This window comes from Stegodyphus dumicola, chromosome 2, assembly GCF_044657685.1.
Source record: "Stegodyphus dumicola isolate Sdum_Otavi_A_Nest chromosome 2, ASM4465768v1".
Taxonomy (NCBI): Eukaryota; Metazoa; Arthropoda; class Arachnida; order Araneae; family Eresidae; genus Stegodyphus; species Stegodyphus dumicola.
This window is the reverse complement of record NC_140769.1, coordinates 253,429,142-253,444,019: the sequence shown is the minus strand read 5'-3', so window position 1 is coordinate 253,444,019 and position 14,878 is coordinate 253,429,142. Positions and strand designations below refer to the sequence as shown.

Below are 14,878 nucleotides of genomic sequence, written 5' to 3'. Positions count from 1 at the left end.
GCAATAAAAATGGGAGGTGTATAACTAGATATTATAGCAGTCCCATATCCAAAATTTCAATGTTCTACAACTAATTGTTTTAGAGTTATGCGAGATATATACATACGTTTGTACGAAAATACATACTGATATCGTGCAAAAATATCTTTTCAATCCATTTTACAATTTGTCTTGGAAAAAAAGAGTAATTTATTCTGTCTATACATACAGACGTCACATAACAAAATAGTCAAAATGGATATTTCCATCGACATATGGTACCTTAAATTTTTCGTGATTACAACACTTCCTTTATTTCATACAAAGAAAATAAAAATGACCACTATTTAAAAACTGATCAAGGCTCTTTAGTGATTCTTCCTCAGATTTACTGTTTTACCCTACCCTTCCCGAAGAAGACACTGATCTTTTTCCTGCTTTCTTAGCAACCAGTTCTGCCACTCAACTCCACAGCAAATTTGTACATGGTTTGTGCCTGCTATGTCACCATCTATCATTAGCACTAACCTTTTTAATTCTAATTATTCTGACAAATTTTGTACCCTGCTTTCCTTCAGTCAACCATTAAGGCCCGTTTCCACTACTGCATATGGCGTTTCTCGCATCAATAAGCGAATTCACTTTGATTGACATCTGCAATATGGTTGATTTGCAGTGACAGATGGAAGTTGAACATAGTTCAACTTCTATCCATATCTCTGTGGATGCATTGGGGTAACGTGGTAAAAAAGGAGCAATCAGGTGTCATCAAAAACTAATAGCGGCAGAAATAGCGATGAATGCTGGCTCAGGAAAAGTTTGCTAAAAAATACTCATTTTTGAATTAACATTATAGTGAAAATTCTGAGTACTGTAAAAGAGAGCAATCAGCTAATCATAATGAATTCCATTATGGCTGTTTTAGTTGATTTTATAACATTTGATAACAAATCTTATTAAAAAAACAATATTTTATTGGCGGATAGTAAAGAGTGTAAAGAAAAGAAAATTTCATTTATTCACACTTCCTAAAATTATTACAATACGGCAAAAAAATTCCTTACCCCCTCCAAAAAAAAAAAAAAAAAAAAAAAAAAAAAAGCTGAATTTGGAGACAATTTGAAACATAGACATAAGAATTCACAGTACTGAGAATGCATTCTTCAGCAAAAAAGCTAATAAGTTTTTATAGAGGTCAGAATTATTAAGATTCAATGGTATTTTAAAATTTAAAAACAAATTACCTTGACATCCCGAGAAGCTTGTATATTTGCTAAGGTTTGTTTCACTCCTTTGCCCACCTGCCAAATAATGGCTTCTGGAGGTTGACCATGGAAGGGCCATTCACCACACAAAAGTTCATACCATACAGTACTGTAAAACAAGCATAAAAATATACATCAAAATTTGTTTCACATATTTCACTCAAATGAAATAATTATACATAGCTTTTAAATACATATTATTCTAAATACTCAGGGTATGTTATTTGGATTACAATCAAGCCTCATTTAGCAAGGATCTCTCATAATGAAAGATTCACATAATACATGATGTTGAGACATTTTGATGTCACATTCTGCCTGCATCATAGCTGCCAGTTTGCGTTTAGCACTTGCTCAGTATGCATCTTACTGTCGCTTGTAGAAGTTGCATTCAGACACATTATGTATTTTTTTAGTACAAAATTAAAGCATGCTTACACATTTATCTAAAAAAAAAAAAAAAAAAAATGCTGCAAGAAGGAGATGAGACTGCTGCTTCAAAGGGTGTCACAAGTATTTTTAAGCAATGCTCATATGTTTTCGATGATGTTGAGTGACTGCATCTCACATGGATCCACAAGAGGAAAATGCAAGGTGATGGTATTAATAAAAACATCATTTTACAGAAGGCAAAACTAATTTTTGCCAAACTCATTAAGAAGACACTTGGATCATCAACAGATGATTGGTTGATGTAAATGTGGCAGAGCCTCGAGGGCTATCTGCCCAAAGGGAGGGATGCCCTCATGGAGGATTTTCTAAGGGAAATCGGCTTGTATACACAGGGAAAACCACGATAATGCCAATGCAGTCAGCCTGTTCATAAGATTAGAACCTCAAGCTGAACTACCAGTGTTCATAGACTTTACCACTCGGCCGATGGTGGGCCCCATCAACAGTTGACGAATAAGTATTCAAGGCAAACCATGGGTGGTTTGAAAAGTTTAAGAGAAGAACAAGCATCCATAGCATTGGTGAGACAAGCGCAGACATAAAAGCAACTGAAAACTTCACTGGCATATTCAGGGAGATTGTGAATTTTGAGCTGCAGTAGGTTTTTAACTCTGATGAGAAATGGCCTTCCTGAAGTCAGAAGGCCAAAACTGTCATCAAGCAGCTTAGAGATGAGTCATCCTCTTTGTCATCATTTTGTTTTACCATTAGTCTTGTCACTAGGATAAGATGTGTAGACATTTTTTTAATAACCAAATATTTAGTGCTAACTTTGTCAGTATGTTTTTTTTTTTTTTGTTTAGTCTTGAAAAGGAATACTTATAGCTAACCCAAAATTCTCTGTGTTAAAATCAATGTCAGATGAACATTTTTATTTTCTGGAGAACTTGTGGCTAGAAGCACAGCAGAATATAAATTTACAATCACACCTGTATATGCTCAAGTGAGACGAGACATTTTTTGCTTTAATACACACTATAAAATGCATTATACCTATAAGTAAGCAACTTTCATCAAATGAAACACAGTGTGTACTGACAAGTAAAGTTCAAATCGATTGTTTAGAATCTTGATTTAGTTTACATTGTCAGATGTCAGGTAGTGAGCACTGACTGCATAGGACATTTTAGAGAGGTGAAGTGTACAACATTACATTCTTGAAATGTAAGTGAAAGCTTGAGTGAAGTGTACAACATTACATTCAAACATACTGTAGAATGTCCCAATGAAATGCTTTTTTACAAAATAGCATGTGTATCAAATTTAGTGACATACAATTTTTCTGTATTTGATGAAATTCAAACTGATGTGGACTTAAATGTATCAATGAATGAACAATTACATACATTTTAATACACAGAGTTTGTGACCGAGTACATGAAACTCCTATGTATAACCTACACAGAAAAATTATGAAGTCTGGATAATTTATTGAGTAAGAGATTATGATAACCATCTATTACCCAAACCGCAGAAACCAATGCTAAATGCCAATATTTAGATATGATAAAAAGTGGTCTTAACCTCTTAAGATTTAAATTGCAAATGTGCATGCCATAAACACCAACAAGGTCAGTCACAAGTTGAGCAATTTCATGGTTTGGCTAAGCATTTTATGTGGAAACAACTCCAACATCACTTACGTCCAAATATTTGCACATTTTTATGAAAGATTTATGATAACAGGCTATATTACAGAACTGTCAAATATTAAAGCTATGTTGCCGAACTGCCTGTTATATTACTAAATTACCAAATTGAAAGAACCAATTGCTATTTCAACCAAAGTAATCAAATACACAATTCTATTTACTATTAATGTCTTTGCCTTCATTTGTGAGCTAAGCATGTTAGGAAGTTTCTTTGATCAAGTAAGAAAATATTTCAATAGTAGTTTTAAATGTACTTTTTGACCATCTGAAAACTGAAACAGACAAATTGTGCACTTATCTTTTGATATGTAAATGCATGTATAAGGTAAAACTAATTTTATTTTGCAAGATGTTTGATTAAAAATTATACTAATTGATAACTGAATAAAAAATATTTATTTTCTTGAAGTGAATAATAAATAAACAAAATTTTTGGCACTACCTTAACAATCTGCTTCCCTTCCTGACTAACAAAAATAACAGCAAATTTAAGCAGTGACATGAAGGCGGATGGAATGTTACATGACATATACATGAAGGAGGGTGGAATGTTACAGTGCTACATTTTTTATTACAATTTCTAAATTGTATATTTTAAATTATTCAGATTTTGATAAAATTTACCAATATTTAATAATTTTCAACTATGTAGTTAGTATCTTTCGAAGCATATTGGTACATGTAACGCAACTTAACATGTTTTGCACCCCCAAGTTGTTTCACTATGTTTTTTTGTTTCCTGCAAACCTTACAGGCTTTTGCTTTTGTTTTGTTTTAATTTCAATGGTGTCAGGTTATAAGGTATTTCTCTCACCCTTTTGGCATGCCTTCGTGGTTTGGTGGTCTGCACAGTGGGCCAGTATGCCGAGGTTCGCAGTTCGATTCCATTGCATATTTTTCTTCTTTCCTGCTTCTGAAATAAACCTGATGAATGTACAAGATCTATATGCTTGGGAAAATGACCAACATATTAAACATACATTTTTTCTGGTATTTTTTTTTTTTTTTTTTTTTTTTCTTTACAGGTAGAACAAAGCTTTACTGATCACACCTATATTCCATTGGAAAGTTGCCCTTTTCATTTACACTCTGGTAATGGTATATTTTCCTGTAATGATTTGGTTATTAAAATTCTAAATTCAGTTTGTCTTTTGCTAGAATTTTAGTTTTCTGAATCAAATGTATGAGTTAAACACAGCAATATTGAACAGGTCAAATTAAAATTTTCAGTATCTTTTCGCACACTTCCTCACCACAGAGGAGCACACTAGCATTTGGTCTTGCCGATCAATTCTAACCATTCCTTTACTGTATTCAGTGATATATTTTCATTTTCAAGTATGATTGTAATGACTTTCATTGAAATGGTCCAGTCATTTATGCTATTTTCTGTTTCGAAGAAAGTATATAATAGTCATTTATCTTTTCATTTTAATACCAGTACTTCTCATTCAACATTCACCTTTTATAAAAATCTTTTGGCATATTTTTTCTGTTCATGCACACTGTTCCAACCACATCAGATTAACTGTTAAAGTTTTAAACAGTTTGGGTAACAGTATCAGTTATTCAAATATAAAGTATGCAATACTCACTGTAACAGCTCTTTCACAACACTGTCATTACAATTTCTTTATCACTACCTGTGCATATTTTAAAGCCATACCAGTAATCTAATTTTGATGCACATATTTATAAAATTTAATCCCGAATATCGCCTTTTTTGATGATTTATATTGTTTGGAAGACAGTTGCCCCTTATACTTCGTCAACAATTTATCGATAGCAGTGTTCTCTTCCACTGTATATACTTACTTCTGTATTCATCAAAGGTTTTATTTTGCATATTTATCTGTATTATTAGCCAAATTACTATTTGCAAAATGCAAACATTTACTTATTTGCAAAATCTCTTTAATGACATCATTTTTCCAAACATCGAAGTTCTATACTTACCCTCTTAATTCATTTGAATTGTTGGTTTCTAACATCGGCCATTATTATACACAGTGCAAAATACACTTTCATTTGATCATAGTCTACAACAGATATGTTAAACTCAGTACCTTAAGAGGCTAAATACTCATGATTTTATCTTAGTGTGGGCTTCAAAAGAGAGTAAAAGCATTTCTATGCTTAAATGATATATTAAAAAGTGAGTAAATACATAAAATCTTATCTAATGCTGTAGTTCTCTTCATAAAACAGAAGGAAGGAACTCAGATTGGACCAATGAAGTGCGTGGTCAATCTGTTAAAAAAATAAATAAATAAATAAATAAATTAAAAAAAAAAAATCTGAAATGTTTCAGATTTTAAATTACGTCCAAAGGGGCGTTTTTTAACATTTTGTGTGTTACCTTTCTTTATTAAATATCATGTTCCTCGCACTTAAACCATAAGATCCAGTGCAACAGCAATATCACAAAATAGTTTTAAAACGAGCATATCTTTAGAATTTCTGATACACAGACTCACGCGCTGGAGATAAAAATGTTTTTTCTGCACAACGTTGCCATTGCTCGCTTTGAAATCCTTGAGTTTGTTAATCAAAAATTCGTCAAAGTTTTAAAAAATAGGAAATCGATCATAAAACAAATTTCAAATTTGGTCTTCCACATGCTCATATTCGTTGGAGGATTACGTTATTCAAAATTCGATGACTCTATGTACCGTTGTTTTATCACAATACGAGAAATAGACATACATTTATGCAGATTTTTCATTATTTAATTTCTTCAAATATAATGCAGGACTCTAACATTTTGTGGCAACAGTTTGAAAAGTGAACCGACATTTATGAGTCCGACGCAAAATGCTAAAACGAAACTAATAGTCCTTCGGGATTCAAATCCCTTTGGACTAAAAATTCTTGAAATAAATTTCCACATCCTACAAGACGATCTTTTGAAGAATTAAATTCACCAAGATTCATGCACATATTCTTTAACAAAGAAAATTTTCATTTTTAAGCAAGAAGATCGCAAAAACTTTTATTTAAAGAAAACTTCGATCAGTTGTTCAAAGATACAGAAAACCTACCACTTTGATAAAATAATCAAAACAATCTACAGTAATAAAAGAGACAATATGTCAGTTAATGTATCAAAAGCACTCACACACAGACAGGCCCAGAACTAAGATATTTGGTACATGAATTACCCATATGGAGTCCATGAGAACTTTACAGTGATTTATTTAAAATTTGATTTAGGATCTGTTTGGTATGTAACATTAATACTTCCTTTTTCATTACCATGCAGAATGTTTTTTATGCACTTCCATTTAGTTCGGTTTCCTAATTTGCTTACTTTTAGTGTTAAATTTTGAAATTAATTTTTGGGTCCCTTTAACACAGTCAATTTTCTAGGAATTTGGTACATGCATATATTATAAATTCAACACTACACAAAGAATTTCCTTGCCTTTACCTCTTCTAAATGGTTTAATATCAAATTTTAAATTACAAGTCATTCTTAATTTATCATCTGTAGCATTAAAAATGCATTTAAGAATGTTAATAAGCATACATGGATGCTATAACCAGTACAGCCAGATCACGCAATTTTTTACAAATTACAAAATCTATGTATGTAGTTTTGCGAATTTTCAGTTAGTACATCATTTTCTTGTGCTTATTTCTTGCTACATTAAAAATTGTTACTATATCCTAAAAAGCATATATGTTCAAATAATGTATATATGGAAATTAATTTATAATAAAAAGTAATAATTTGTTTGATCTTAAAAGAACAATTGGCAACTAGTAATATTGTGATATTAGAACATGAGCACACCTTATACTTAGTTTTCAACACTAGCTGCTGAAAAATACAAGGCAAAGGTACTGCAAACTGTGCAAATATGAACTGAAGAGATATAAAACTGATTTAATGAAGCACAATACTACTTAAAGCACAAGAAAAATTCTAAACAAATCCTGTCTCGCAATAGCTTAAAAAATACAACTGAAAGAGTGACTAGCATGAATCAATGTGCTTTGAAACTTTGTATTGTTATTTTGCCATGCTCCACACAATTCATCCACCATTTGAGAGAAATTTTTAGGAAAGAAATGCCATTAAATTCATCACCAGAGATTTTACATTTACACAATCTAAAATGCACGGCATTTATAAAAAAATTCGTATGTCATTATTATAAGATTTATTTAGAGTAAGCAATGAGATCATTAAAATGACCTGTTAATCTGCACATAAAAATGAAAATGCGTACACTAAAAGAAGGAAAAAAAAAAAAAAAAGAGAAATCCTGCAAACTGAAATTATTCCTGTTTTAAGAGAAGACAGAGAGTTGGTTTCATAATAATCTTAAGATTTTTATAACATAATTATAAAAATTCTGAGATGTTGGACATAATTTTCAGTGTAGAAAGTTAAAATTATTAAAAAGCTAGAAATTTCTTTTCTTATTCAAAATTATTATTAATCAAAATTATAATTAAAATTATTATTAAAAAAATCCATTTTGTAAAAGTTGCTAAAACTTCTTTAGAATGTTTATGAGCTATCAAACTTGCATGGTCAATCTGTTTAAAAAAAAAAAAAAAAAAAAAAAAAAAAAAAAATTGAAATAAATTTCCACATCCTACAAGATAATCTCTTCTTTAGAATGTTTATGAGCTATCAAATGAGCTAATGATTAGTTTGATTACTATGCAAAGACATGCATATATAAAAAAATCTCAACAATGAATAAAAATATCTAAATTGAAAGGGAAAAATATCACTTTAAGATGCATAAAATCATCTTTTCAGAACCTATGATATATTTCATAGCTCGGGTATGTCTGTGATCTGTGATACATATGAAAGAAATGCTTTTAATCGTTACAGATATTTTCTCTCCATAATCGAGGAATTAATATTTCAGAAATATTCATGCTTCTATAACTAGGTATGACAGTTAAAACAACTCCCAAGTATACAATTATATTCCAAATTTTACACCTGAATATTTTAGGAACATTTAATGGAGATTAATTTATATAACTCAATTAAGTGACTACTGAATATTAGAATACAAAGCGAGAGAGAGAGAAATAAAAAAATCTTACCCAAAGGCATATATATCTGAGGCTCTAGAAAAAGGCAAGTTGTTTTCTTGTTGGCTTCCTGCCCTTAGACTACGAATTACTTCAGGAGCTAGATAACATAACCAGCCTTTTGGTATTGTTAACCAATCCCCCTTCCTAAATAAATTAATTAAAAAAGTTATAAAAATGTAAAATATGGAAAGTTAAACAACATGGTAGAATAATAAATGAAATGCTTTAACCCTCTGACTGCTCAATTTGTGGACAGAAATCGCTTCCAAAATTGTGTATTTTTTTCCCTTGCATATTTTAAATATATATATTGGATAATTGAAAAATTCACTTTTTCTTTCTAGAAAACATTTTTTATATAGATTCTTATCATGATAAACTAAGTTGCCAGAAAAATCAGTTTCAGATGTTATCACACACACACAAAAAAAAAAAAAAAACCCCTTTAAAAAATAAATTTTAGTCGAATTACAGTTAATTTCTATTTATTGCACAATATAAAAAAGTAAAATGTATAAAATTTAAGAAAATATAAAGCGCTGAGGGAAGAATACCTTAGAAATGCAGTTTAGTATGACAGAGTTCAAAACAGGGTTCAAGGCAAAGTCCAATTTCACAATCTTTGCACCAGATTCAATAAATCTAATTAATAATTCAATTAAATAATCAAGATAATCGCTGAATGTTTTCTAGCAGCCATTTCTGTAAGGAAAAAGCGGCAAAAAGTGAAGTTTGAGCGCTAATAAAACGTGCCTTCAAATGCTGCAATTTAGTGGACAACTAACGATATCTTTTGGCCGAAACGTAAACTAAATGCCTAATACTATACATAATTTATTTCAATGGTTAAACGGGGGAAAAACGGGATCTGCTCCTCAATAAAGGAAGAAAAACATATGTCAATCGCGGGATGAGCAAATTTTGCTACATTTTAGTTGCCGATGGAAATCGCGGGATGATCAATCTGGTACAGTCAAAAGTCATTAATTCGGACACCCGTAATCTGGAATGATCTATAATCCGGCCCTCAAAGCTACAAACTTTCTGCACATGCGTTGCGTTGACGCATGAGCATAGGCGTTTACGCATGCACGTAAGACCTTTACGGCTGCGAATATGCGTGTGCACATAATACGTTTACGCATGCGCATTTAACGTATAATGGACGGTATAAGCTAAGCTAAAATTATCTAATTCAGTTAATGTTGCAGATTGCGTTGTTCCTTAATCTTTGAATTAGATCCGGCTTATTTTTTGCAGACTGTTAGAGCAATTTTATAAAATTAGGCTTGAACTTTCGATTATGTCAAATAGAATTTCCGATATATATTTACTAATATGTAAAGGATCTACAAAGTGAAAGTATGTTTCGAAGTCCGTTAAACAAAAAGTGGAATTGCTGCAAAAAATGGATAAAGGCATATCCTTTATTTCTCTAACCATTCCGAAATCTGTTTATGAAGTTGATCTGTCAGCACTATCCTTATTAGACTTCAGGGCAGATGTTTTTATTTTATTTTGCTTATATTATTATTATTCCACTTCAGGGCAGATGTTTTTATTTTATTTTGCTTATAATTCTTTACTAAATGTAGTATTTCATCTCGATGTACTCCATCTTTGATATGATTTAAATCAAATTCCACATCATTATAATTCGCTTCCGATAGTGAAGAAAGTGACACAGAGGTTATTGAAAACGAAAAAATTTCGATTGACAAATTAGTCGGTATTCTCGACACAGCAATTATAGGACTTGAACAGCGGAACTTTGTAACTGAAGAAGAATTATGTCTGTTTATAGGATTAAAGAGAAAGTATTATCACATAAAATGAAGCAACTTAAATAACTTACATTGAAAGAAATGTTTAATAAAGTAAACAAATAACTATTAAGCTTTTTTTTTTTTGTAAATTTTGATACCCTTTAGATCATAATTGTTCTTTATTTCATAAATTACGGTTTCATATTTTTAATTTTACAATTTCTGCATGCCATCTTACCAGATTTAAACTGATGATCTATAATCCGGAAAAATCGATAATCCGGAATCGCCGAAGTCCCAACGAGTCCGGATTAACGACTTTTGACTGTATATACAAATCTCGGAATCCATAAAGATATATTTAAAATAAAATTATGTATATTTTCTGCAGTGAGAATGCAGAACAATAATGATACACTGATGCAAAATAATTTTTATTTCTTATCTAAAAATTTCTTAATGTTATCCTCCCATTTAATTCTCGCAAGAAAGTTGCAGACAAAAGAAAACTAGGTTTTAACTTGGCTGTTAATTATTGCCCATAGTATTTTTGTATGCATGGAAGTATAATAAAAAACAAATACAGGATTAATTTATTTGTTTATGCATGGCTTTAATTTTGAAATCTATCTACAAACATACAATGATAAGAATTTAAAAAAAAGGGGGGGGGAAGTAAGTCTTAATTAAAAAGTATTCTATATAATTTCCTTTAATGAAACAGCAAAAATCAAGATTACTCAAATTCTGATAAGCGAGAATTTTTAAAAAGTCAAACCTAAAACGTCAAAAGTACATTTTAAAATTAATTCTGGCATTTTAGATTTACTGAATTTTGAATAATTGAAAATCATATTTTCCTTCAAAAGTAATAATGTGATATCTGATATTACATATGTTTAGTGATGTAAACTGCAAGAATGTATTTTTATTGTAATTAAAAAAAAAAAAAAAAAAAAAAAAAAGAGACCAAAGTGCAAAATTTAGTAATTTAGAAAACCAACTCACTGAGTCAAATACACTGTACTCCAATACACAGATTGAATGAAGAAACAATCTGCTATGAAAATATATTAAAACCTTTTAGTGACACTCAGTAGTTCCTATTATCTGATGCATGCCCTTTTAATGCATCGTTAACAGGCATGAAGTTACATTAATTCACAACTAAGTCTATCATTTCAAATACCCTACATTCATTTTTACATACGAATACAAATTGTTCAGAGACAGAATCTCTACATATAATAAAAGAAAGAGTCTGTGTGTGTGTCTTTCGTTCGCGCTGCGCGCAAGCTAATAGACTCACGGCTCCAAAATTTGGTACATAGGTGCATCTAGACAAGAGCCAGTGCACCTCGCAGCGATTTTTTTGAAATTCGAATTTGTTTTATTTTATGTTTTGTGACGAAATCGTGTCATTTTGAGACATAATGGGCTATAGGAAAGCGAGATTTTACTCTACACACTCCATTTCACATCACCATGAAACGTAGGCACTTAGCTATTTTATGAACTTAAAATAAATTTTGAGTTTCAATAAATCGATTAAATACGAATTTACTTAACAAAAGGAGCTTAACACCTTTTCAACAGGATATTTTTAAGAATGTACAGTTTATTTTTCTTTGATTTTTGGACACGTTAAACTTTTATCCTTGCGATTGCTTTTACAAAAAGAATTCTGGAAAAATGATAATATTTTGTATTTAAAAAATTTTTTTTTAAATGAAGCTTACACACTTCTCAAATCTCACATTTTTAAAAATGTGATTTTGGCAACAATTTTTCTGTCTTATTGTTGTTGATAGATTTTTGATGAAATCGCATCATTTTGAATAGTTACATTCTTTTAGAAATATGGGTTTGGCAACAATTTTTCCTCGTATTTCTTATGTCACTATTTTTAAGAGATTGGCATTATAATTTTCACTTTTATATACACTGGTGGCCAAAATTGTGGACACTTTTGGAAATTTTTATGTTTTTGAACTTTGTATGCTTATAGAAAACGTTACGTTTCACAAAATGCAAACTTGTATATATCATTTTAAAGAGAATTTATTACTGAATTCAACACAAAACACAAAATCCAATTATTTGCAATACAAAAAAAGTTAAACAATAATAGTTATCGATATACATTAGATAGTGATGATTGCAGTGAGTTATCAGTACTTAGTAGGGTACCCTTTATTTTTGATTACAGCTTCACATCGGCGTTTCATTGAGCTGACAAGAGTTTTAAGTACTTCTTTCGTTATTACATGATGCCAGGAAACAATTATAGCCTCAATTAGTTCCTTTTTATTTGATGGGCGCCTCATTTGGACAAGAGTTTTCAAACGGTGCCACAAATTTTCGATAGAATTGAGGTCAGGACTGTTTCCGGGCCATGACAACAATTTAATGCTCTTTGTACGAAACCATTCTTTCGATATTTTGGCCGTGTGGCAAAAAGCAGAATCCTGCTGAAAAATAAACGAAGCATTGCTGGTAAAGAGATCTCTGACGGAAGGTAGAAGTTTTGGTTCTAGAATAGTGACAATGTATTTTCTGGCATTCAGTGTCCTATCAATAACACGAAGGCGACCAATACCATCTGCTGACATGCATGACCAAATCATAAGACTAACTGGGTTCTTCACAGTTGCTTGAATGCAGTCAGGATGTAGCTCTTCTCCTATTCTACATCTTACATATTTTCGCCCATCGCTATTGAATAACGATATCTTAGTTTCATAACTCCATGTAACTTGTGACCACTGATCATCTGTCCAAATAATGTGTTCCTTTGCCCACTGTACTCTTTTTTTGTTGTTGAAAATTAAGATTAGGCTTTTTTTTGTATAATTCTACCTCTCAGTCCAACATCTGTTAATCTTCTCCTGATTGTTTTTGAACTGACAGAAACACCAGCATCATTCAGATCACTTCTGATGGCCGCTGATGACATTTTTCTATCTTGGAGACATAGTCTTTTTATTCTTCTCTCATCAATGGATGTGGTGCACCTTTTTTGGCCTTTTCCTTCTTTGTTTTTATTGAATTTGTCTCCCGATATCGTAAACAAAGACTCCAGATGTAGTCACTGAACCACCCACCTGTCTTGCAATTTCAGCATAGGAAAGACCACTTTCTCGTAACATAATAATATTACTACTCTTTTATTTGATGTCATTGCTTCTTGACTAAATATTAAAAATTTTTACAAAAATTCCTACTTGTAATTGCAGTGCATAGGAAAGAGGTCCTCCTTCTACAGAGCAAAGCAAAATAATGAATTGTTTCAAGTGTAAACTTGATGTCAGCTTCTACTGGCAGTTACTAACATTTGATTGGTTCTCAGAACAAGAACAGTGATTGGCCAGGAAAACTAGACATTACAAACCACTTCATAATTGTGGTTTTTATTTATATTAAAGTAAATTAAAGTTCGAGACTGGCTCAACGCACCAAGAGCCAAAAATATTTGTAAATTAACTACTCCTGCTGAAGTTTCTGATATTATAAGAAAATTACATCCAAAGAAAGCACCGGGAATCGATTGTATCCCTAACATTACCTTAAAACATCTCCCGAGTAACTTTATCACCAAAGTTACTAGTATTTTCAATGCCTGCATTTCAAACTCTTACTACCCCAACCCCTGGAAAGTTGCAAAGATCATCATGATACCCAAACCGGGAAAAAATTAACTTCAACCAGACGGATTTTGTCCAATAAGTCTCCTCTTGAGCCTAAGCAAAGTCTTTGAAAGAATTCTACTGGAAAAAATGAAGCCTTATCTCACCTTACTGCCCCCTGAACAATTTGGGTTCAGAACTCACCTTTCAACTTCCAAACAACTAGTAAGATTGACTGAGTTTATAGGCTCAGCTCATCACCTTAATCAAAATGTTGCTATCCTCATGCTGGATGTGGCGAAAGCTTTCAACTGCGTCTGGCATGAGGGTCTCATAGCGAAACTTATTGATTTCAACTTTGAACGTGAGCTCCTGCTAATTATTTTCTCTTTTATCACCAGCAGAAAATTCATAATTTCTGTTCACGGTGCCTTCTCTTCAGAATGGAATTCCTCAAGGGAGTGTTTTAGGTCCAATTTTCTATCTCTTCTATGCTGCAGACTCCCCTTCTGTACTCTACAACAATAACTCAATTTTAGCTTGTCACGCAGACGACACTGCTTTGGCGGTGAAATCCGCAAATGTGAATCATGCAGTTAAAAAACTCCAAGATTACATCCCTTTCATAGAAGACTGGTGCAAAAAGTGTAAAGTACAAATTAATGCATCCAAGTCTCAACTACTCATCATCAGAAAAAAGAAAAAGAAAAAGAACCTCAAGAGGCAACTCCTATTGTTTAATGAACTCATACCTGTTGTGAAACATGCTAAGTACTTAGGAGTTACCCTGAATAGTAAAATGACATGGACTAACCACATTAATAATGTGAGAAATAAAGCCATCTATGTAATGAAATGCTTGTATCCTACGTTACCTTTTCAAAACTTGATCTCACCAAAAAGGGATTAATCTATCTCTCAACTATTCATCCTATCATGACGTATGCCTCACCAGCCTGGACTACTGTGACTAAAACTGACTTAAACAAGCTTCAGGTTGTGCAAAATCATTTTCTAAGACTGATAACCAGTGCTCATTACTTTGTGCGGAACGAAGTACTCCACAGGGA

At 31.7% G+C, this 14,878-nt stretch overlaps 1 protein-coding gene across 1 annotated transcript in view; it reads right to left on the bottom strand.

Moving 5' to 3' along the window:
* Positions 1–14,878, bottom strand: part of LOC118198081 (kinase suppressor of Ras 2-like) — an 87,438-nt gene that overhangs the window by 11,304 nt on the left and 61,256 nt on the right. Inside the window, exons 17-18 of the mRNA XM_085812039.1 lie at positions 8,426–8,560; positions 1,224–1,353 (exon numbers count right to left, since the gene is read on the bottom strand). Coding sequence (XP_085668165.1) covers positions 1,224–1,353; positions 8,426–8,560 — 265 coding nt within the window. The remainder of the gene's footprint in view (positions 1–1,223; positions 1,354–8,425; positions 8,561–14,878) is intronic.